General features: G+C 74.2%; 7 protein-coding genes across 17 annotated transcripts in view; 5 read left to right on the forward strand and 2 right to left on the reverse strand.

The window, feature by feature from the left end:
• The window catches only part of TOMM40L (translocase of outer mitochondrial membrane 40 like), a 2,616-nt gene extending 905 nt beyond the window's left edge, over nt 1-1,711 (reverse strand). Inside the window, 5 exon segments of the mRNA XM_083813803.1 lie at nt 40-145; nt 285-386; nt 630-722; nt 818-885; nt 1,444-1,711. Coding sequence (XP_083669929.1) covers nt 40-145; nt 285-386; nt 630-722; nt 818-885; nt 1,444-1,696 — 622 coding nt within the window. The 5' untranslated portion in view covers nt 1,697-1,711.
• Nucleotides 1,712-2,785: 1,074 nt separating this feature from the next.
• Nucleotides 2,786-3,789, forward strand: APOA2 (apolipoprotein A2). Of its 2 annotated transcripts, none has more exons than XM_083813269.1 (3): nt 2,786-2,945; nt 3,322-3,542; nt 3,619-3,789. In XM_083813269.1, the coding sequence occupies exons 2-3, from the start codon at nt 3,334-3,336 to the stop codon at nt 3,734-3,736; spliced, it is 327 nt and encodes a 108-aa protein (XP_083669395.1). In that variant the 5' UTR covers nt 2,786-2,945; nt 3,322-3,333; the 3' UTR covers nt 3,737-3,789. The 2 variants fall into 2 exon arrangements, with proteins under 2 accessions (XP_083669395.1, XP_083669394.1); XM_083813268.1 differs by having other exon boundaries at nt 2,941-2,975.
• A 302-nt stretch (nt 3,790-4,091) lies between these two features.
• On the forward strand, nt 4,092-5,510 carry UFC1 (ubiquitin-fold modifier conjugating enzyme 1). The gene is made up of 6 exons (XM_083813270.1): nt 4,092-4,251; nt 4,613-4,680; nt 4,788-4,851; nt 4,958-5,034; nt 5,159-5,249; nt 5,332-5,510. The coding sequence occupies exons 1-6, from the start codon at nt 4,129-4,131 to the stop codon at nt 5,401-5,403; spliced, it is 495 nt and encodes a 164-aa protein (XP_083669396.1). The 5' UTR covers nt 4,092-4,128; the 3' UTR covers nt 5,404-5,510.
• A 194-nt stretch (nt 5,511-5,704) lies between these two features.
• Nucleotides 5,705-11,940, forward strand: USP21 (ubiquitin specific peptidase 21; the record flags this gene model as incomplete). 8 transcript variants are annotated; one of them, XM_083813263.1, is made up of 13 exons in its annotated part: nt 5,705-5,873; nt 6,948-7,002; nt 7,082-7,814; nt 8,608-8,667; nt 9,452-9,575; nt 9,672-9,783; nt 10,355-10,492; nt 10,591-10,655; nt 10,760-10,863; nt 10,958-11,123; nt 11,257-11,364; nt 11,460-11,570; nt 11,688-11,940. In XM_083813263.1, 13 exons carry the CDS (start codon nt 5,720-5,722, stop codon nt 11,888-11,890), a joined length of 2,133 nt encoding a protein of 710 aa, XP_083669389.1. In that variant the 3' UTR covers nt 11,891-11,940. The 8 variants fall into 8 exon arrangements, with proteins under 8 accessions (XP_083669389.1, XP_083669391.1, XP_083669390.1 ...); XM_083813265.1 differs by having other exon boundaries at nt 11,015-11,123; XM_083813264.1 differs by having other exon boundaries at nt 9,476-9,575.
• A 393-nt stretch (nt 11,941-12,333) lies between these two features.
• On the forward strand, nt 12,334-16,364 carry PPOX (protoporphyrinogen oxidase). The gene is made up of 12 exons (XM_083813282.1): nt 12,334-12,538; nt 12,879-13,013; nt 13,394-13,509; nt 13,586-13,718; nt 13,836-13,980; nt 14,564-14,754; nt 15,177-15,237; nt 15,332-15,450; nt 15,531-15,644; nt 15,738-15,887; nt 15,959-16,001; nt 16,086-16,364. Exons 1-12 carry the CDS (start codon nt 12,452-12,454, stop codon nt 16,214-16,216), a joined length of 1,425 nt encoding a protein of 474 aa, XP_083669408.1. The 5' UTR covers nt 12,334-12,451; the 3' UTR covers nt 16,217-16,364.
• Nucleotides 16,365-16,497: 133 nt separating this feature from the next.
• On the reverse strand, nt 16,498-18,585 carry B4GALT3 (beta-1,4-galactosyltransferase 3). Its single transcript, XM_083813287.1, has 6 exons — nt 18,318-18,585; nt 17,937-18,172; nt 17,655-17,845; nt 17,445-17,567; nt 17,152-17,256; nt 16,498-17,078 (listed from the first exon to the last, which is right to left on the reverse strand). Exons 1-6 carry the CDS (start codon nt 18,574-18,576, stop codon nt 16,655-16,657), a joined length of 1,338 nt encoding a protein of 445 aa, XP_083669413.1. The 5' UTR covers nt 18,577-18,585; the 3' UTR covers nt 16,498-16,654.
• Nucleotides 18,586-18,723: 138 nt separating this feature from the next.
• On the forward strand, nt 18,724-21,906 carry LOC310887382 (palmitoyltransferase ZDHHC3-like). Of its 3 annotated transcripts, none has more exons than XM_083813285.1 (8): nt 18,724-19,740; nt 20,386-20,474; nt 20,590-20,663; nt 20,744-20,856; nt 20,965-21,026; nt 21,120-21,207; nt 21,302-21,401; nt 21,491-21,906. In XM_083813285.1, the coding sequence occupies exons 1-8, from the start codon at nt 19,079-19,081 to the stop codon at nt 21,698-21,700; spliced, it is 1,398 nt and encodes a 465-aa protein (XP_083669411.1). In that variant the 5' UTR covers nt 18,724-19,078; the 3' UTR covers nt 21,701-21,906. The 3 variants fall into 3 exon arrangements, with proteins under 3 accessions (XP_083669411.1, XP_083669410.1, XP_083669412.1); XM_083813284.1 differs by having other exon boundaries at nt 18,928-19,740; nt 21,329-21,401; XM_083813286.1 differs by lacking the exon at nt 21,302-21,401 and having other exon boundaries at nt 18,928-19,740; nt 21,491-21,681.
• The last annotated feature ends 6 nt before the right edge of the window (nt 21,907-21,912 follow it).

Genomic DNA, 21,912 nt, shown 5'->3' on the forward strand with positions numbered 1-21,912 from the left:
TTTTTTTTGGGGGGGGGGGGGACACACGCCGCCGCTCACCGGACTCGCCGAGGAGGTCGGGGTTGCCCAGCGTGAGGGTGGCGGTGCAGTCGTCGCCCCGGTACTCGCCGTCGAACTGCCACGTCACAAACTTGGCCTGGTGCGTCTGCCAGGGGACGAGCACCACGGCGGGTCCCGCGCCGGCCCCGCGGGGGGGGGGGGGAGGATGGAGCCACCCCCCGTGTGTGTGTGTCTGTGTGGTGTCCCCCCCACCGCCATCACCCCCGAAACGGCCCCGGCCCCACCTGGAAGACGGCTTTGGTGCGGAGGCGCTCGGCCACGAGGTGCAGGACCTGGGCGTTGAGGCTGCCGCTGTTGTCCATGTCCCCAACCAGCGTGGGGAAAGCCTGGGGGGGGGGCAGGGGGGGGCTCAGCTGGGTGACGGGGACACCGGGACCCCCCCCCCCCCACGGGACGGATCCCCCTCGCCCCCCTGCCCCCCAAACCCCCGGCATTTCACGGCCCCGAGGCCACCCCCAGGCCCCCCACTGCTGTCCCAGGGACACCCCCGGGGGTCTCAGACACCCCCCTGGTGCCCCCCCCTGCCCCCCACGTGCCCCCCCCCCGGTGTGGGGCCTTCGGGGCCGCACCTCGGTGGGTCCCAGCTGCCGGTCACCCACGAAGGTGGCGTTGAAGTGGTAGTTGGAGGCCCCCAGGGTGCTCATGTGAACCGTGTGCGTCACCTGCGGGGGCCGCGGCGTCAGCGGGGGGCGGGGGGGGCCGCGGCGGCAGCGTCCCCTCCCTCGGTGCTGTGCGTGTCCCCCCCCCCCCAGGTGACCTGGAAGTGGCTGCTCAGCGCCTTGTTGACGATCAGCTTCACGCCCTCCATCTGCTGCGGGAAAACCTCTGCGGGGACGCGGGGACACGGGGGCAGCTGGGGACAGAGCTGCCCCCCCCCCCCCCCCCAGTGCCACCCTGACCCCCCCCACTTCGTCCTCACCCCCGCCACCGCGCCGCCCCCTCCCCACCGCTGCCACCCCCCCTCACGTGTCCCCCAGTGTCCCCCCCCCCCAGTGCCTCACCCCCCCATGCCCCCCAGTCCCGTGCCCCCCCGCTATGTCCCCCAGTCCCGTACCCCCGTGTCCCCCTAGGTCCCTGTCCCCCGGTTCCCCCCCCCCAGTCCCATGTCCCCGTCCCCCCCCCCCGGGTCCCGTCCCCCCGGTGTCCCCCCAGTCCCGTACCCCGGCGACCCCCCCAGTCCCGTACCTCCGGTGCCCCCCCAATCCTGTGTCCCCCCCCCGCCCGCGTCCCTGCCCCCCCGGTGTCCCCCCCCGACCCACGTCCCCGGTGTCCTCACAGTCCCGTACCCCCCGTGCTCCCCGGTGCTCCCCCCGCCCCCCCGCAGTCCCGTACCCCCGGTGCCCCCCCCAGACCCATGACCCCCCCGGTGCCCCCCCCGCCCACCTTTGCACTGCCGGTGCAGCTCGTCGAAGCTGCCGGGGTTCCCGAGGGCCCCCCCCCGGCGCGGGGCCCGGGGCGCGGCGGGGCCCAGCGCGTTGCCCATGGCCCGGCCCGGCCCGGCCCGGACCGGCCCGAGCGCCGCCGCCGCCGCCCGCCCCCCCCCGAGAGCCCGCTGGGCGCCGCCATGGCGGGTACGGGCACGGCCGCCGGAAGTGGGCTTCGCCGGGGAGCTCCCGCCTCGGGCCGCGGCCGCCATCTTGGGTGAGGGCACAGCCCGCCCGCTCATTGGCTGGGCGGGGCGGGGCGGGGCCGCCGCGGTCCGGTGCCCCCCCCGGATTCCCGTCCCCCGCACGGTGCCGTTCCGGGGCTGCCGCGTTCCGGCCCCGCAAACCGTCCCCTGCCCGTGTCCCCTCCGCCCCCTCCCCGCGTCCCCAGTGTCCCCAGTGTCCCCAGTGTCCCAGCTCCCTGCCCTGTGTCCCCTCCCAGTCCCCCACCCTGTGCCCCCACCACTCCCGTGTCCTCCCCTGGTCCCCCCGCCCTTCTGCCCCCTCCCCACATCCCCTGACTCTGCCCCATGTCCCCCCCTGCCACCGCCCCATGGCCCTGGACCTTCCCCATGTCCCCCCCTGTCCCCTGCCTGCGCTGCCGTCACCGGCAGCTTTCCTGGAAAGGGCTGACTCTGGCAGGGGCTCAGAGGGGAAGGGGCCCCATCAGCCGGCGTCCCCGCTGGCCACCCAGGGGACTGGGAATTTTTGTCCCCGGTGCCACCCAGCGCCCTTTGGACGCGTGTTCCCAAACAGCTGGCCCCCGGCCCGGCTCCACAGCGGGGTGTCCGCCCCCCCGCGATCCGTGGGGTGGCAGCGCCGGCCCCGCGCTGAGTCACGCCGTCATGCTGGCGGCCGAGGGTCAGCGATAAGGCAGCCGCTGACCTTCACCCCCCCAGGGGCCGGCAGTGGCCGGGGCGAACCGGGGTGGGCAGCCCCCCAGCGACCCCCCTGAGATAGGACCCCGGGGTGGGTGCTGCTGGGGGCACCCACTGGGCTGGGGATTTGGGCTGGTACAGGGGTTCTGAGAGGGGGGTCCTGTGGTCATGGGGGCTTCCTGGGGCTGTGGGGTGCTCATGAGGTTGTGTCACGGGGCTACAGCACACTGTGGGGCTACAGAGTGCCATGGGGCCACCACGCCCCGTAAGGCCACCAGCCGAGCCCCACCGTGGCACCCCCAGCTGCCCAAATCGCTGCCACGCACTTCAGCCAGCGTCACCCATCGTCCGCGTCCCACCACAGGGCTGTAGAGCCACAGAGCTGGGCCCCCAGGGCACGGGGCCGTCCCCGCGGGGCTGTCCACCCCCTGCAGCCCGCCGCAGTGACCCTTACCCTCGCTGTGTTTACCTGGCTGGGAGGCATGGCCTCCCCAGCCCAGGGGCGGGGGCTGCTCTGGGGGATAAAAGCACCCGCAGCCCCCGAGGCAGCACTTGTAGCCCCCCACCTCTGTGTCCTGCCCAGGTGAGCGGGCAGCTGGCACTCAGCACCTGGGTCCGTGGGGCAGGATGGGACTTTGGGGCTGGATGGGGCAGGGATGGTGCAGGATGGGGATCGCGGAGCCGCAGGACTGGGATGGGGAAGCACAGAGACATGGGGTGGGGAAGGGTGGGAGGGAGACGGCAGGGCTGCGGGGCAGGGATGGGGCAGGAAGGGGACGGGGGCTTTGTGGGGCTGGGATAGGACAAGATGGGCACGGAGGTGCCACGGGGCAGGATGGGACGGGGATGGGGCAGGACAGTGACGAGGGAGCTGTGGGGTTGCGATGGCTGGGATCGAGCCATGGGATGGGAGGGGGATGGCAGCACCTGACCCACACCCCTGGTGTCCCCACGCCCAGATCCGTGCCGCGATGAAGCTGCTGGTGGCCGCGTTGCTGCTGCTCTGCGCCTGCAGCCTCCAGGCCGCCCTGACAAAGCGCGAGGCTGAGCCCGAGCCCGGGGCCGAGCCCGCCCCGGATGCCACCATCCCCCTGAGCCGCCACTTCCAGACCTTCTCCGACTTTGTCACCAAGGAGCTGCCCCAGAAGCTGCAGGCGGAGGAGCTGCGGAGCCAGGCCAAGTACTGGGGGGGCTTGGGGGGGGGGGGGGCTGGGAACCCCCCAGGGCGTCCCCTCACCGCTCCCCTGTCCCCCCAGGGCCTATCTGGAGCAGGCCAACCAGCAGCTGACGCCGCTGGCCCAGGAGCTGCGCAGCAACGTCCTCCATTTCTTCTCCTCCCTGCTGGAGCTGGGCAAGAGCAAGGAGCAGGCCTGAGCGCCGCCATGGAGCCCCCGGCCCCCCAGCACCAATAAAGCCTTTGAGCCGCCCGCCGTGTCCCGTGTGCTGTGTGTGAGGGCTGGGGATGCGGGGACGGTGGTGGGGGCTGCGGTGGGGGCTCGGGAAAAAAATTAAAAATAAAATTAAATAAAAAAAAAATAGGGCTGAGGCCTGGCAAACTCAGCACTGCCAGCACTAAAGATGGAGGCGCCCCTAGTCAAGATGGCGGACGCGGCGCCCCCTGCCCCTAAACAAAATGGCGGCGCCAGGCTTCGCACCCCCTCCTCCGAGCGTCACTTCCGCCCCACCGCCCCCAGCAAAGATGGCGGCGCGGCCGCGTTTCCACCCCCTCCCCCGGGGCCCGGGCGCCGCTTCCGGGCGCGGCGGCGATGGCGGAGGAGGCGGCGCGGCGGGCGGTGGCGGAGCTGCCGCTGCTGCGGACGGCGGCGGGGCCGCGGGACCGGGAGCGGTGGGCGGAGAGGCTGAAGGAGGAGTACCGGGCGCTCATCCAGGTGCGCCGCCCGCCGGGACACCGGGAACGGGGGCAACGGGGGGGGACCGGGGGGGTTACCGGGGAGTCCCGGAGGGATACTGGGGGGATACCGGGGGATGTGGTTACCGGGGGGGGGTTACCGGGGGATCTGGGGGGGTTATCGAAGGGGTTTTTTGGGGGGGGTACCGGGGGATCCCGGGGGGTTACCGGGGAACGGGGTCCCGGGGGCTACCGGGGGGATTACCTGGGGAGCCCCGGGGGGGCTACCGGGGGGGTCGCGAGGGGTCCGGGGGGTTAGAGGGGGGTCCCGGCGGATAACCGGGGGGGTTACCGGGGGGTCCTGGGGAGTTATGGGGGAGTTACCGGGGGCTTACCCGCAGTACGTGGAGAACAACAAGAACGCCGACAACGACTGGTTCCGCCTCGAGTCCAACGCCGAGGGCACCCGGTGGGTGAGCGGGGGGGGGGGGGCAGCTCCCGGTACGGGGCGGGGGGGGCCGGTGCCACGTGTGAGACTCCCCCGGTGCCCCCCCCCGGTGTGTCCCCCCCCTGCAGGTGGTTCGGGCGCTGCTGGTACATCCACGAGCTGCTCAAGTACGAGTTCGCCATCGAGTTTGATGTGAGTGGGGGCTCGGGGGGAGGGGGGCACGGAGCCGTGTGTGTCCCCCCCCCCACCCCGGGGGGGCCCTGACCCAGCCCGTGTGTGCCCCCCCCCCCCGGTGCAGATCCCGGTGACGTACCCCAGCACCGCCCCCGAGATCGCCATCCCGGAGCTGGACGGGAAGACGGCCAAGATGTACAGGTGGGGGAGGCTCATTTCTTTGGGGGGGGGGGGGGGGCTCGTTTTTGGGGGGGGAGGTTCATTTTTTTGGGGGGGCGGGGGGAGGCTCGTTTCGGGGGGGCTCACGGCTCTGTCCTCCCCGCAGGGGGGGCAAGATCTGCCTCAGCGACCACTTCAAGCCCCTCTGGGCCCGCAATGTGCCCAAGTTCGGGCTGGCGCACCTCATGGCGCTGGGGGTGAGTGTGTGGGGGGGGCATATAACGGGGGGGGGGCACCGGGGGGCTGCCCCCCCCCAGCTCCTCACCTCTGTCCCCGCAGCTCGGCCCCTGGCTGGCCGTGGAGATCCCCGACCTCATCGCCAAGGGCCTGATCCAGCATAAGGAGAAGTGAGCGGGGCACGGGGGGGGGCAGCGCCCCCCCCGGAGATGCCGACCCCCCCCGCAGCCCCTCCCCCCCCCCCTTTTTCCCGCTGTCCCCCAATAAATGCTGCAGCCCTCGCCCTGCCCCTGCTGCTGCTGCTTTGGGGGGAGGGGCAAGCAAAGATTTTTGGGGGGGGTCTCTGCACCTTCTTCCCCCCCCCCGTGGTGGGCGGGGGCGCTCTGGTTCCGCTCCGCTCCTCGCGACCCTACAAAAACACCTCTTAGGAGGTGGTATTCTACGAAGGACGCGGCGCCTTTAAGAGGGGGGGGAACGCCGGGCGGTCGCCATGGCGACGCGGAGGCGTCAGGCGGAGGGGGCGGGGCGCGGCCCGGCGCAGGCGCAGTGCGGCGCCGTGAAGCCGCCGGGGGCGGGGCGGCGGGCGGGGGAGCCAAGATGGCGGCGGGCGCTGCGGGAGTTGTTGCCATGGCGGCCCGCGGGAGGTGCGGCGGGGCCGGGGGGCACCGGGGGGGGGGGGGGCGGCGGGGGGGCGAGGGGTGGGGAGGGGACGGGGCACGGGGCCGGGACGCGGGGGGGGGGACGGGGGACGGGGGGGGGGAAGGGGAAGGGTCCGGTAATGGGAGGGGGCGGCGGGGGGGGGGGGGGCATGGGGAGGGGACGGGGGAGGAGGGACAGGGACAGGGGGTCGGGGGGGACATGGGGGGGGGACACGGGGTGGGGACAGGTAGGGCTGGGGACGAAGGTGGGGGGGGCACGGGGGGGGACAGGGCCAAGGGGGACAGGGGGGACAGGGGCAGGGACAGGTAGGGCAGGGGACGGTGTCTGGGGGGGCATGGGGGAGGGGCAGGGCCAAGGGGGGACAGGGAATGGTGGCACTGGGGGGGGGGGACAGGGACAGGAGGGACAGGGGGTGGGGGACAGGTGGGAGGCACCCTGGGGACGCAGCCAGGTAGGGCAGGGGTGGGACACGGGGTGGGGACAAGGCCTGGGGGGGGGGGGGCAGGGGATGGGGCCCCCGTGGGGTGACAGCGGCAGGAGGGACAGGGGACAGTGTCCAGGAGGGACACGGGGGTGGGGGACAGCGCCAGGCAGGGCAGGGGACGGTGCCCGGGGGGGACACGGGGTGGGGACAGTGCCCAGGGGGGTCAGGGAACGGTGTCACTGTGGGGTGGGGGAGCCCAGCGCAGGAGGCAGGGTGGGGGACGTCACCTGGGGGGGACACGGGGTGGCAGAGGGGGACAGGCGGGGCAGGGGATGGTGTCGGGGGGGGGACAGAGCTGGGCAGGGCAGGGGACACGTCCTGAGGGGGACGGGAGGGGGTGCAGGGCCAGGCAGGGGACAAGGGACAAGGTGGGACACAGGGGAGGGGGGGGACATGACAGCACTCAGGTAGGACACGGGACGGTGGCACCGTGGGGCGGGGGCGACAGGGTCGGGGACAGGGTGCGGGTGTCCGGAGGAGGGGACAGGGCCGGGACCGGGGGTCCCCCTCCTGGCAACCCGCCTGTCCCCAGCACCCCCCCTCCGGTGACCCGTCCCCTCTCTTAACGCCGCAGGCCCCCCGCAGACGGGACGCTCCGGCCGGCCGCGCGCCTCGGGGGGCCGTGAGAGGTGGGTGCCCCCCCCCCGCCCTCCCCGGGGGGGGCGCCCCGGCTCGGCCCCAGCGCCCTCCGTCTCCCCCCCCCCCCAGGCTCCTCCCGACGATGCCCCAAGCCTCGGAGCACCGCCTGGGCCGGGCCCGCGAGCCCTCCGGCGGCGTCGCCGCGCAGCCCAAAGGCGTCCCCAAGCCGCCCGGCCGCGCCGTCAGCCAGGAGCGCCACGCGGCCGCCCTCACCCCCGCCGCCAACGGCCTCTCGCCGGCCCCCAAACTTCGCCTGCTGCCCCCCCGGCCGGCCCCGCTGGAGGAACGGGGCAAGAAGCTGGAGCTGGAGCGGGGCCGGGCGGCCAAGCGGGGCTCGGCGTGCCGCCGGGGACCCCTCAAAGCGGACCACGGGGTGCGGGTGCCCGGCTCCCCGCAGGCGGGCGCGGGGCCCGGCGGCGCCCCCTCCTCGTCCTTCTCGCTGCCCGCCGGGGCCGAGCGGCGCCGCGGCAACCTGGCCCGCTCCAAATCCGTCAGCATCGGGGACCTGAGCGGCGAGGACGTGGCGGCGGCGCTGAGCCGCCTGGCGCTGCGGGACGGCGGCCACCAGCTCGGCACCGGCGCGCTCGCCCTCAAGAGGAGCTCGTCCCTGCGCAGGGTCAACGTCAGCCCCGGGCCGGACGGCAAGCCCGCCGCCCCGCTGCTCTCCGTGCGCCACGAGGGCTGCCCCCGGACTCGTGTCCCCGACCCCCCCTACGCCCACGGCCCCGACGGCCCCGCGCCCGGCAGCCCCCCGCTGGGCAGGGCCCCGGCACCCGGCAGGCCCGAGGAGAAGGCGGCGGCTGTAAGAGCGGCGGGGCGCCGGCCACCCCGGTTTGGGGACGCGGGTGACGCTTGGGGTGGGGCGGGGGGGGGGTTTCCCTTCCCCCCCTGGGTGCCGGAGGGCTCCTGGGGGGGGGGCGCGGGGGCGTTTCCTCGGCTGCCCTTTGCCCCCCGCTGCCACCCGCTCGCCCCCGGGGCCGCGTGCTGGGATTAGGAGCCGCGAAATCCCGGGGCTGCGGCGGTGGCGGCGGTGCGGGACAGGGTTTGTCCCCAAATTGGTGGCTCCCCCCCCCGCCCCCCCCCGGTCCCCGGCACGGCGGCTGCGCTGCGGTGCCACCGAGGGGTCCCCGCGGCCGCTGGGCGCGGCGCCCGCTCCCGTGTTTTCCTCCTCTCTGCTCCCCTCTCGGGGCGCGCTCCGTCCCCGAGGCGCTGCCGCCTCTAATTAATCCCCCCGGGATGAGCCCGCCGCCCGGCCCAGAATAGCCCTGGGTGGCAAATCGGATCAAGCTAACGAGCTCGGGGGGCTTAACGAAGCGCCGGGGCGCCCGGCCGGTGCCGCGGTCCCGTCCCCGCTTTGCGGTGCCGGAGCCATGGCGGGGCCGCGGGGCTCCACGCTGGTGGAGCTGCCCCGCAGACTGCCCCGCGGCCTCCTGCCCCGCCGGGACCTCCGGGGCCGCGGCGCCGACGTGGCCGAGTCGGTGGCGCAGGCGGCGGTGCTGGGGCTGTTCCTCGTCGGCGGCGGCGAGGTAACGGCGCCGAGCCCGGGGGGCGCCGGGGGGGGGGTGGCTGACGGCTCTGCCTTCGTGTCCCCGCAGACGCACCACGCGCTGCTGCTGGGCTCCGGCCACGTCGGCCTCAGGAATCTGGGGAACACGGTAAGCGGGCGTTCGTCCCCGGTGTCCCCGGGTCCCCAGCGTTCCCGGGTCCCTGCACCTCGCGTCCCCTCGTCCCCGTGTCCGGCACCCCCACGTTGCCTTTTCCCTGTCCCCACGCCCCTGTGTCCCCATCCCTGCACGAGGAATCTGGGCAGCCCGCGGCGTCCCTGTGCCCGGCGTCCCCACGTCCCCATGTCCCTGACCCCAGTCCCTGTGCCCGGCGTCCCCACGTCCCCGTGTCCCTGACCCCAGTCCCTGTGCCCAGCGTCCCTACGTCCCCCTCTCTATGTCCCCATGTCCCTGTCCCCACATCCCCATGTCCCTGTCCCAGTCCCTGTGCCCAGCGTCCCCACGCCCCCCTCCGTATGTCCCCAGTCCCTGTCCCCATGTCCCCATGTCCCTGTCCCAGTCCTCGTCCCCAGCGTCCCCACATCCCCACCCCAACGTCCCCCTGTCCCCGTCCCCAGCCCGTGTCCCCACATCCTCCCCCCATCCCCACGTCCCCGCACCGCCCATCCCCAAGTCCCCCCGCCCCCCGCCTGCCGTCCCCCCCCCCCGACTCCTCGTGCCCCCCACCTGGCAGCCCCCCGTCCCCCCCCGCGTCCCTTCAGGGGACGCCCCCCCCCGCCACCCCCTCGGTGCCGCGACGGGTGCTCAGCCCCATCCCAGGACCCCTCCTGACGCCCCCGGGGGGGGTTCCCCGGGGTGCTGGGGGGGACGGGACAGGGGGACGGGGGTGCCGGGGGGGTGTCACCGCGCCCCTCCCCCCCCGCTGTGCCCGCAGTGCTTCATGAACGCGGTGCTGCAGTGCCTGAGCAGCACCAAGCCGCTGCGCGACTACTGCCTGCGCAAGGACTTCCTGCAGGAGCAGCCCGCCGGGCCCCGCGCCCCCCAGGAGCTCACCGAGGGTGGGTGCCGGCCCCCCCCCCCACCACCCACGGGTGCTAAATCCCCCTTACGTAAACCGCCCTGACGCCCGCTCCCCCCCCCCCACGTCCCCGCAGCCTTCGCCGACGTCATCGCGGCGCTGTGGCACCCCGAGTCCACCGAGGCCGTCAACCCCGGGCGCTTCAAGGCCGTCTTTCAGAAATACGTCCCCTCCTTCACCGGCTACAGGTCGGGCTGGGCCCCGGCCCGCAGGGCACCCGTGGGTGCTCGCCCTCGTGCTCGTGGTTGGGTGCTGGGGGCGGGTTGGGGCCGTGGGGGACCGCTGGGGGCTCGGCCTTGTCCCCGTGGGTGGGTTCTGGGGGGGGGGAACCATAGGGTGCTTGTCGTTACCTCCTGTGTTTGGGTGCTGGGGGGGGACCCCAGGGTGCTGGCCCCTTGTGGTTGGGTGCTGGGGGTGCTCAGCACCGTCCTTATCGTGGGTGCGGTGCTCATCCTGATCCCTGCGGCTGGGTGCTGGGGGGGGACCTCTGGGTGCTCGCCTTCGTTCCCATGGCTGGGGCCAAGGGGGGAGCCCCCGGGTGCTCGCCCGCATCCCTGCAGCTGGGTGCTGGGGGGGGGGGGACCTCTGGGTGCTGAGCCACGTCCCCCTGAGTGGCTGCTGGAGGTCCCCAGGGCACGGCAGCGGTGAGGCGGGGGGGTCGCGCTCCCCCCCAGTTGACCTTCTGAGAGGTTCCGAGTCTGCCCACGGGATTCAGCGGGGCCGGGGGCACCCATGGGTGCTGAGGGCCCCGCGGTGCAGCCAGCAGGACGCGCAGGAGTTCCTCAAGTTCTTCATGGACCGGCTGCACGCCGAGATCAACCGCAAGGGCCGCAGGACGCCCAGCATCCTCGCGGACACGCGCCGCGCCCCCGCGCCCGAGGACGCCGACACGCTGAGGTGAGGGGACACGGGGGCGGGGGGGGGACACGGGGGGATGGGGGGGGACACCCGGCCTCGGGGCCGTGCCTCAGCGGCCCCCCTCCTGCCCCCCGCAGCGACGACGAGCGCGCCAACCTGATGTGGAAGCGGTACCTGGAGAGGGAGGACAGCAAGATCGTGGGTGAGCCCCGCCACCACGGGGCGGCCCCGGTCCCTCGGGGGGGGGGGGTCCCCAGCCCTTTGGGACCAACCTGACCCCCCCCCCCCACCCCCCCCGCCCCCCAGACCTCTTCGTGGGGCAGCTGAAGAGCTGCCTCAAGTGCCAGGCGTGCGGCTACCGCTCCACCACCTTCGAGGTCTTCTGCGACCTCTCCCTGCCCATCCCCAAGGTAGGACGGGGTCCCCCCGCCGTGCCGCCCCCGGAGCCCCCCTCCCCGCCGACCCCCTGAGCCGCCCCCACCCCCCCCTCCCCGTGCCCCACAGAAGAGCTTCGCGGGCGGGAAGGTTTCGCTCCACGACTGCTTCAGCCTCTTCACCAAGGAGGAGGAGCTGGACTCGGAGAACGCGCCCGTGTGCGACAAGTGCCGGCAGCGGACGCGCAGCACCAAGAAGCTCACCATCCAGCGCTTCCCCCGCGTCCTGGTGCTGCGTATCCTTTGGGAGCCTGTCTTTTAGGGTTGTTTTTTTTTTTGGGGGGGGGTTCTTTTATTTTGGGGGGGGGGTCCTGGGAGGGTCCCCGCAGCCCCGCCCTGGCGACGTCCCTTGACGCGGGGCGCACGCAGACCTCAACCGCTTCTCCACCACGCGCTACTCCATCAAGAAGTGCTCCGTCTTCGTCGACTTCCCCCTGCAGCAGCTCAACCTGCGCGAGTTCGCCAGCGAGAAGGCGGGTAAGGGGGGGGGGGGGGGGGACACAAGGGGGTCGGAGAGGGGTTCGGGGGGGGTCAGCGCTGAGCCGTGCCCCCCCACCCCCACCCACAGGCAGCCCCGTCTACAGCCTGTACGCGCTCTGCAACCACTCGGGCAGCGTGCACTACGGCCACTACACCGCCTTCTGCCGCGACCCCTCGGGCTGGCGGCTCTACAACGACTCCCGGTAGGTGCCCCCCTCCCAAAAACCCCGACCCCCCCGGACCCCCCCAAACCCCCCCCAACCCCCCCGGCCGCACCCCGCGGCCCCCCCCTTGGCTCCGTGCTGAGGCTGCGGCCGCAGCGTGTCGCCCATCAGCGAGAACCAGGTGCCGTCCAGCGAGGGCTACGTCCTCTTCTACGAGCTCCACGACCCCCCCGGCAGGAGGCCCTGAGCCGCCCCCACCGCCCCCCCCGGCCCCCCACCCTCCCCCCCCCGGTCCCGGTGCCGGTCCCGGATCCCCCCCCCAGGGCCGGGGGGGGCCGCGGGCGGGCGGCTGTACATAGCCCCGGCTGCCCCGCGAGGGGCTTTTGTGAATAAATTTATTAAGAAAAGACCAAAAAGGAGCAGTTTGGGGGGGGGGGGGCGGGCAGCCCCGGCTGGGGGGGGGGGGCGGCAGAGAGAGGGGGCGGGGCTAGAAGCGAGGGGCGGGGCTATGGGCACAGGGGGCGGGGCTATGGCACAGGGGGCGGGGCTATGGGCACAGGGGGCGGGGCTTATTTCACGTGTCTTATAGGGAGGGGGCGGGGCTTGTTGCGGGAGGGGCACGGAGCACAAGGGTGGGGCCAATCAGGGAGCGGGGTCACTCCGGGGGGCGGGGCCACCTTAGGGGTGGGGTCGTCATTGGGGCGGGGCCTGCGGAGCGCATGCCGCGTCCATCAATGAGGCAGCGCCGCGCCATTGGCTCCCGTTAGCCCCGCCCCTTCCCTCCCCGCCAATCACCGAGGACGGGCGGGCCCCCCAGAGCCCAGAGCGGTGCGCGCGGCTTCGGCGTCCGGAGGGAAACCGGGAGCGGAGCGCGGACGGGCCGGGTACCCCCCGGACCCCCCCCATCACCCAGCGCCCCCATGCCGCGCACCGTGGCCGTGCTGGGGGGTGGCATCAGCGGCCTGGCCGCCTGCTACCACCTGGCCCGCGCCCCCCAGCCGCCCAAGGTGAGCGGGGGGGGACGGGGGGGGCTCTGTGCAGCTTCCCCGGTCCCCTCCGGTTCCCTCCCGGTGCCCCCCGGTTCCCCCCGGTGCCCTCCGGTCCCACCCGGTTCTCTCCCGGTGCCTCCCGGTCCCCCCCGGTTCCCTCCCGGTTCCCCCCGGTCCCCCCCGGTTCCCTCCCGGTTCCCCCCCGGTGCCCCCCAGTTCTCCCCGGTCCCCCCCGGTTCCATCCCGGTCCCCCCCGGTTCCATCCCGGTGCCCCCCGGTTCCCCCCGGTCCCCCCCGGTATCCTCCCGGTCCCCTCCGGTGCCCCCCGGTGGCCGTGACCGCGGTTTCCCCCCCCCAGGTGGTGCTGCTGGAGGCCAGCGGCCGCCTCGGGGGGTGGCTGCAGAGCACCCGCACCGAGGACGGGGCCGTCTTCGAGCACGGGCCAAGGGGAGTCCGGCCCGGGGGGGCGGTGGGCACCGACACCCTGCACATGGTACGGGGGGGGGAGGGCGGGGGGGGTCCCTGCGGTGGGGGGTCCTTGGGGTGGGGAAAGGGGTGCCGGGGGGGGGGAAGGGGGGGGCAGGGGGGCGGTGGGGGGGCCCTAGGGGGGTGTCAGGGTCCTGGGGGGGGGGGGCTCTGGGGGGGATTTTGGAGTCTTGGGGGGTCCCTAGGGGGGTGTCAGGGTCTTGGGGAGGGGTCCTGGGGGGATTTCAGGGTGTTGGGGGGGGTCCTGGGTGGGTGCCAGGCTCTTAGGGATCCCTGGATGGTTTCTGCGGGGTCTCCAGGTTGGTGCCGGTGTCTGGGGGGGGTCCCGGGGGGGGGGGCTGCCCGCATCCCCCCGGTGCCGTCCCCGTCCCGCCCACGTCCCCGCAGGTCTCGGAGCTCGGCCTGGAGAGCGAGGTCCTGCCCGTCCCCGGGGACCACCCGGCCTCCAGGCACCGCTTCCTCTACGCCGCCGGCGCCCTGCACAAGCTGCCCTCGGGGCTGGGGTAGGTGCCACCCCCCCGACCCCTGCCACCGCCACCCCGGGGGCTCCCGTCCCCCTGACCCCCCCGCCGTCCCCAGGGGGCTGCTGCGGCCGGTGCCCCCCTTCTCGCGGGCGCTGCTGTGGAGCGGGCTGCGGGACCTGCTGGCGCCGGCCGGGAAGGAGCCCGACGAGAGCGTGCACGCCTTCGCCCGCCGCCGCTTCGGCCGGGAGGTGGGTGCCTGCGCGGGGGCGATAACGCCCGGTGGGTTGGGGGGGGTGAGGGGGGGCTTATCGGGGGGCTGCAGGGGCCGGGCAGGGGCCGCCTCACCCCGCCGCGTGTCCCCGCAGGTGGCCGACATCGCGGTGGACAGCCTGTGCCGGGGGGTGTTCGCCGGGGACTGCCGGGAGCTCAGCGTCCGCTCCTGCTTCCCCGCGCTCTTCCACGCCGAGCGGCGCCGGCGCTCCGTGCTGCTGGGGCTGGCGCTGGGCGCGGGTGAGAGCCGGGAAGGGGACACCGAGGGGACAGCCCAGGGATGGCACCGCGGTGGCTGGGGACACCGAGGGGGACAGCCAGTGCCACCCCTGCGGCACATGGGGACACCAAGGGGACACCCCAGGCTGCCGGTGTGGTGCATGGACGCCCCGGTGCTGCTGCTACGGCACATGGGGACACCGTGGTGCCGCCACTGTGACATATGGCGACACCGAGGGGACACCCCGGTGCTGCTGCTGCAGCGTGGGGACATCACGGTGCTGCCACCGGCACGTGCAGGGACACGGGAGCTGCCTGTCTTGGTACCTTGGAGCTGCCACCACGGCACCTGGGGACGCCCCGGGGCTGGGGACACCCCGGTGGCTGCCGCTGCGGCACGTGGGGACGCGGAGGGGACAGGGTAGTGCTGCTGCTGGGATGCGGGGACACCGTGGCAGTGCCACTAGGGCACGCGGGGACCTCAAGGGGACACCCTGGGGCTGCCTCCAGCACGCAGGGACCCCAAAGGGGCACCGGTAGGACACAGAGGGGGCCACGGAGGGGACCCTGGCGGCACGGTGCCGGAGCGGCTGTGTCCCCGCAGGGCAGGAGCGCGGGGCCGAGTCGGGGCTGAGCCGGCGGGCGCGTGCCGAGCGCTGGAGCCAGTGGTCGCTGCGGCGCGGGATGGAGAGCCTGCCCGAGGCGCTGGCCGCCTTCCTGCGCCCCCGCGGCGTCGAGCTGCGCTGCCACGCGCCCCTGCGCAGCCTGCGGCGCCGCCACGACGGCCGGTGGCAGGTAGGGACCCACATCGCCCTCGGGGGGGGTCCCTATGCCTTCACGGGGGGGCTCTTTCCAGTGATGGGGTCCCAGACTTTGGTTCCCGTCCCCTCCGGACGCTTAGGGTGCTGGCCCAGGGAGGTGCTGGGAGCCCTGGGCTCACGCCCCGTAATTTGGAGGTGCCAGAATCCCCCTGTTCCTATCCCATAATTTAGGAGGGGCCATGACCCCTGGGGTCCCCTCCCTAGACTTGGGGTGGGGGCCAGGGCCCTTGGGCTCCTTCCCCAGGGGTTGGGGGCTCCAGGATGTTTCACACCCCATTAAGGTGCCTGGGACCCCCCAGGGAACCCCCCAGGCTCACCCCATGGCTTTGGGGGGGCTCATTCGGGGGTGCCAGGACCCCGGGTTCCCCTCCCAGCACCCCCCTCCCTCTCCCCTAGCTCACCCTGGCAGACGGCACCGTGACGGCCGACCACATCATCAGCGCCCTCCCAGCCGCAGGTGGGTGCTGGGGCACCCAGGTTCCCCCTAGGGGTGTAGGGAGGTCGCGGACCCCCCCAAAAACCCCTGAATCTCCCCCAAACTCTGCTTCCAGCCCTGGCGGAGGCGCTGCCGGCCGAGGCCGAGCCGCTGGCGCAGGAGCTGCGGCGCATCCCCACGGTGGCGGTGGCTGTGGTGAACCTGCAGTACGAGGGCGTCACGCTGCCCGTCACGGTGAGAGCCCCGCACCCCCCAGCACCCAGGGGTGCCCCCCACCCTGCTCACCCCTCTCCTCCCCCCCCACCCCCCCAAAGGGCTTCGGGCACCTGGTGCCTTCCTCCGAGGATGACTCCCTCCTGGGCATCGTCTACGACTCGGTGGCCTTCCCGCAGCACGACGGCGCGGGGCCGGCTTCGGTGCGGCTGACGGTGGGTGAGGGCCCCGGGGGAATAAAGGGGAGGGGGAAATGCCGTGGGGGGGGGGGGGGGGGGGGGCTCACAGGGCTGCTGCTGCCGCTGCAGGTGATGCTGGGGGGCGCCTGGTTCACACGAGCTTTCGGGGACCCGGCCACCACGGCCCCGGCCACGCTGCTGCAGCGGGCGCAGGCGGCGGCGCGGGAGCAGCTGGGGCTGGCGGCGGCACCGGCCCGCGCCATCGTCAGAGTGCAGCAGGTGGGTGACGGGGTGGGGGGTTTGGGGGGGTGCCGGGGGGTCCCGGGGCTCACCGGCTGCTCCCTCTGCAGGCCTGCATCCCCCAGTACACGCTGGGCCACTGGCAGCGAACGGGTAAGGCTGGGGACAGGGGGACACGGGGCCCCGGGGACATGCAGAGGCTGCCACCGTCCGCCTGTCCGTCCGCCCGTCCCGCAGAGCGCATCAGCCGCTTCCTGGCAGAGCAGCGGCTGCCCCTGAGCCTCGTCGGCGCCTCCTACGCCGGGGTCTCCGTCAACGACTGCATCGCCAGCGCCAAAGCGGCCGTCGGGCGGCTCCTGGGGGGCTGAGCCCCCTGCCGGGGTGGGGGGGGTCCCGGCCCGGCTCTCCCCGTCCCAGCAGCCAGCAGCAGTAGGACAAAGTGTTGTTTTTTTAATGGAAAACCCCTTATAAAGGCCCAGGGAGCAGCTCATAAATAGAATAAATAACCGCACACCAGCAGCGGAGCCTGCAACTCTCTTCAGGCACCCGCACGCCTACGGGGAGACGGAGCCGAGCCAGTCCCCAGCGCCCCCGGCCCCTTTTCTGAGGGGCTCCCCCCCCCCCCCCCCGCGCCAGGCACCAGCCCTGCAGCCAGCAGCTCCCCGGGCTGCTCCGTGCTCGCTGCTCCCCACAGTCTCTCCAGCAAGGCAACAGCACAAGCCGGCCCTGGAAGCTGGTGCATGCCGGGGGGGAGCCCGTCATGGTGCTGGTTCCCAGCCAACAGTCCACATGGGGGGGGGGGGGGGTTAACGGGGGCCCGGCAGCCAGCTCTGGTTGTACCCGTGTGTGGGAAGGGTCCCCTCTGCCGCAGCCGGGTTGCCGCCGTCCCCGGTCGCCTCGGGGCTGCGCTCGGTGACCCCCCCGGCAGAGCCAGCGCCGCCCCGGGTGCCGTTCCCCGCTGTGGGCAGGCGCGGGGACAGGGCCAGCCTGAGGTCCCCCAGCCCCGGCAGCTTGCGCAGCATCTCCTCCCGGAAGGGGCTGTTGCTGCTGCGGTACCTCTGTCCCTCGCGGCCGGGGCCCTGGCGGCTTCGGCCGGCGCGGGGGTCGCTGCCGATGTCCACAGTCAGGTTGGTGTAGAGCGGGTGCAGGTGCTTGGCCAGCAGCGTGTAGGTGAGGGAGTTCATCCCGTCCTGCGTCCACATCCGCTGCGTGCGGATCAGCAGGTCGAACCTGCGGGGACAGCGAGAGTGTCACCCGCTGGCACCCACCGGTGGCCCCGTGCCGGTCCCGTGCCGGTCCCCACCTGTGCGGGTTCTCCTCGTTGCCTTTGTCGCCCTTGTGCTTCACCATCTTGTAGTGGCCGATGGAGACGGGCGGGCGGACGATCTTCATGCCAGCGAGGCGCACCCTGCGACAGTCCCCACGTCACCAGGATGCCAGGGCACACCCGCGGAGCTTGGCCACCCTCCAGCGGGCCAGCCAAGCCACCCAGGCGCTTTGTCCCGCGCAGAAATGGGACACGGGGACATCGCTTTTCCTGGTAGCGAGGGAGGGGGGGCGGGGCAGTGGGGCGGGCAGCACCCCACTGTGTCCTACCTGGTGGCAATGTCATCGTCCTCGCCGCCCCAGCCCCAGTACTCGTTGGGGAAGCCGTTGATCTTCATGTACTGGTCCGGGGTGAGAGCCGAGACCCCCCCGAAGTACTGCGAGTAGGGCAGGCTGCGGGGAGAGCCGAGCGGCTGAGCCAGGCGGCGGCGGGGCCGGCTGCCCGGGTCCCCCCCCACCCTCTTCACCCCCGGCACTTACTTGTACCCAAACTTGTTCATGGCAACCGAGACGTGCTTGGGGTTCCAGGGGTCGCAGGTGTAGAGGTTGTAGTCGTTCTCGGGGATGAGATCGACGTCGTGCAGGAAGAGGCAGTCCCACTCCTCGTCCTTCAGCGCCTCCTTCACCCCCACGTTCAGCAGCTTGGCGCGGTTGAAGGTGCCGTTGCCCGCCTACGGGTTTGGGGGGCAAAAAGGCGGCTGGGAGCAGCCGGACTCCCCCTGGCACGAGCCCCGGTGCCGACCCCCGGCCCCCAGCACTCACCTGGTGCACCAGGTAGATGCCGTACTGCAGCTGCTGGCGCTGCAGGAAGGGGTGCAGGTAGTAGAGCAGGTAGCCCAGGTGGCTCTCGCGGTTGCGGTAGGGGACGATGACGGCGGTGCGGGAGCGAGCCTCGCAGGCGGCCGGCTGGTAGCGGCCCCCCGCCTGCACCGCCGGGTTCTTGGCCCGGATCTGCTCCAGCGTGGGCACCCGGCTGAAGCTCACCGTCAGCGGGCCGACTGCGCGGGGAAACGGGGCGATGGCGACCGAGCGGGGACAAACCCCACCAGCCGGCCGGTCCCCGGGGCAGGGGACACGCGGATCCCCCCCGGCTCGCACCGAATCCCCCGGGGGGGGGCTCAGAGCCACCCGGCCCCGACTCACCGAGGAAGGGCGAGCGCTCGGGGCAGTAGGGCGGCGGCTGCGCGGGGTCGGCGTCGAGGCGGGCGGCGGGCGGCTGCAGGCGGCTGAAGTTGGTGTAGACGTCGTGGGTGCGGGTGTAGTCGAAGACGGGGCCGGCAGCGCGGCCGAAGAGCGAGGTGAGGTTGCGGAAGCCGCCCAGGGAGAAGTAGGCGACGAAGGCGAACTGGCAGCCCACCAGCAGGGCCAGCGTGCACGGCCGCTCCAGCAGCCGCCGCAGCATGGCGGGGACGGGGACGGGCCTGCACCGGGACGGGGCCTTCACCGGGCGGCCTCCCCGGAGCCTCCCTTTACCGGGCCGGTCCCGGGGCCTTCACCGGGCAGCACCAGGCAGCCTCCCCAGGGCCTCCCTTCACTGGGCCGCCTCCCCAGAGCCTCGGAGCCTTTGCTGGGCCGGGCCTTTACCGGGCCGGTCCCGGGGCCTTCACCGGACGGCCTCCCCCAAGTCTTCCTTCACCGGGTCTTCACCGGGCGGCCTCCCCGGAGCCTCCCTTCACTGGGCCGGGCCTTTGCCGAACCTTTACCGGGCCGGTCCCGGGGCCTTCACCGGGCCGGGGCCCTGGAACCTTCCTTCGCCGGACGGGGCCTTCACCGGGCAGCCTCCCCCGAGCCTTCCTTCGCCGGGTCTTCGCCGGGCCGGGTCCCGGAGCCTCCCTTTGCCGGGCCGGGGCCTTCACCGGGCCGCCCCCGGGGCCGGGGCCGTGTCTGTGCGGGGGCCGGGCCTCATGGCGGGGACGCTGCGGAAGCCGAGGGAGCGGCCCCGGAGCTCCCGGCCGGGCCCCGGTGGCGCTGAAGCCGCCGCCCCCGGTGGGCGCCGCTGCCGCCGGGCTCAGCCCCTCCCGGCCGCCGCCATCTCGGAGCGGGGCGGGCGGCGCGGACGTGGCGAGGCCTTAAAGGGGCCGCGCGGGAGGAGGAGGGCGGGGGCGGGACCGGGCGGGGCGCGGCGGGCTCGGGACGCCCGCCCCGGGGGACGGCCCGCGGGGAGCCGGGGGCGGGGGGCGCGGGGCCGGCACCGGCGGCGGGCGGGCGCTAGGACCCGGGGGACGCCGGGCACGGCGGCAGGGGGCGGGGCTCCTCGAGGCCCCGCCCCCGTTGCCGCGGCAACCGCGCACGCCGCCACCGCCCTGCCGGTGCGGGTTGCCCCTCCCCTTTCTCGTGACGTCACGCCGAGCGGGCGCTCCGATTGGGCGCGGCGGGCGAGCCGGAAGTGCCGCGGCGGGCGGCGGGGGAGGGGGGGCGCCGGGATGGCGGCGGCGGCGGCGGCGGCGGCGCGGTGCGGGCGGGACCCGTGCGGCGCCCTCTGCCCGCTGCTCGCCTACCTCAGCGTGGGCTACGCCGACTACGCCGTGCTCGCCCACGTCCTGCCGGGGCCCGCCCTCCGCGGCAGGTGGCGCCCGGAGCCGGCACCGGGCGGCACCGGGGGGGGACCGGGGAGCACCGGAGGGCACCGGGAGGGAACCGGGGGGAACCGGGAGGGCAGCGGGTGGGCACCGGGAGGGCAACCGGGGGACTCCGGAGGGCACCGGGAGGGAACCGGGGGAACCGGGAGGGCCCCGGGGGGCGCTGGGAGGGCACCGGAGGGGAACCGGAGGGGAACCGGGGGTCACCGGGTCCGGCGTCGCCTCCCCCTGCCGGTTCCTGGGGCCGTGGGGTCCCCCTGGGCCGATGGGTCCGCACCGGGGGTGCGGGGCCGTGAGGTGCCCCCAGGGTCCGAGTCCCCGGGGTTCGGGCCCTGCGAGGTCTCCCCCTGGGTGCTGGGTCTGTGGGGTCCCCGGGGTCCCCACCGGGGATATGGGGGCTGTGGGGACCCCCAAGGGTCCTGGGTCCCCCCCCCCGGGGGTCCTGGGTCCCTGGAGTTTGGGTCCACGGCAGTTCCCCAGGGTTTGGGATCCATGGGGTGCAGGGTCCCTGGGGTCTCCCCAGGGTGCGGGGTCCCCCCCGATGTCTACGGGGCGCTGGGTCTGTGGGGTCCCCGGGGTGCTGGGTCCCCGGGGTGCTGGCGCTGCCCTGACCCCGCTCCGTCCCCCCGCAGCCCGTGGTGCCCGTTCCACGCCGTGACGTTCAACCTCATCGTGCTGCTGCTGCTGGCCTGCCACACGCGCGCCGTCTTCGCCGACCCCGGTGAGTGCCGCCCGCCGCCACCACCCCCAGCCCATCCTTTTACCGGTACCGGACCCCCGGTGAGGTGAGGTGAGGTGGGTGCTCACGGCCCCGCGCCGCCCTCCCCCCCCCCCAGGCACCGTTCCCCTCCCCGGCACCGCCATCGACTTCTCGGACCTGCGCAGCGCCGCCCCGCGCAAAACCGAGCGGGTGAGCCCCAGGGGGAGGGTTGGGGGGGCAGCCTCGGGCTTGGGGGGGGGCTGAGCGCTGCGCCCCCCCTTCCCCCCCAGAGCCCCGAGGAGTGGACGGTCTGCAGCCGCTGCGAGGCGTATCGCCCCCCCCGCGCCCACCACTGCCGCGTCTGCCACCGCTGCGTGCGCCGCATGGACCACCACTGCCCCTGGTAGGTGCCCTGGGGACCCCCCCGGGACCCCCCCAGGATCCCCCTCGGGTCCCCAGGGGACGCTCCGAGGAGGGGACAGCGAGGTGTCATCGTGCTGTGTGTCTGTAGGATCAATAACTGCGTCGGGGAGTTAAACCAGAAATATTTCATCCAGTTCCTCTTCTACGCCGGTAAGCGGTGGCACCGGGGGGGGACTCCCCGGGGGGGGCTCAGCCCCGCGGCACCGGGCTCCGGCTCGCTGCTCACCGCTCGCTCCGTGCCAGGGCTGGCCAGCGCCTACGCTGCGGGGCTGGTGCTGGTGGCGTGGCTGGGGCCAGCGGGAGGAGACGGAGCCGAAAACCGCGTCCAGACGTGAGTGGGGGGCGGCGGGGGGGGGATGCCAGGGCTGTGGGGGGCTGCGGGGGGGGGGGGGGGGGACCCAGGGCTTGCCCCACGTCGGCGCCAGCCCTCGGCCCCACGCTGCCCCCCCCAGCGCCCACTGCATCGTCCTGCTGCTGGAGTCCCTCCTCTTCGGCGCCTTCGTCACCGTCGTGTTCTACGACCAGGTCAGCGGGGGCTGAGCGGGGATGGGGGCGCTGCGCGGGGCGGCGGCAGTGACGTCCCTGTCCCCCCCCCCCTCCCCGTCCCATCCCAGGTCGTGTCCATCATCACGGACGAGCCGGCGCCGGAGCAGCTCCGCGGCCGGGGGCTGAAGGAGGCGAAGCGGCCGCGGGGGTGTCGCGCCAAGCTGGCGCTGCTGCAGGAGGTGTTCGGGAGGGGCTGCGTGCTCGGCTGGCTCTTCCCCTGCAGCTGCGGGACCCCGGCCGGCCCCGCGTACGCCCCCCTGCCCGCCTGCGACGTCTGAGCCCCCCCCAAAACCGCCGGGGGACGGCAGCACCCCCACGCCTGGCCACCTTCCGCACCGCGGTGGGGGGGGACTCTGCCGCCCCAAAACCTGGGCGCCCCGGGGAGGTCCCGTCCGCGCACCCGGGGGTGCCAGACACTGCGGGGCACCAGGTGTGGAGGATTTTCGGGGGGGGCTGGCACCCAATAAAGTCCCTTTCTATGGAAGTCTTG

Source organism: Anser anser (assembly GCF_964211835.1).
Source record: "Anser anser genome assembly, chromosome: 28".
In the NCBI taxonomy this organism is placed as follows: Eukaryota; Metazoa; Chordata; class Aves; order Anseriformes; family Anatidae; genus Anser; species Anser anser.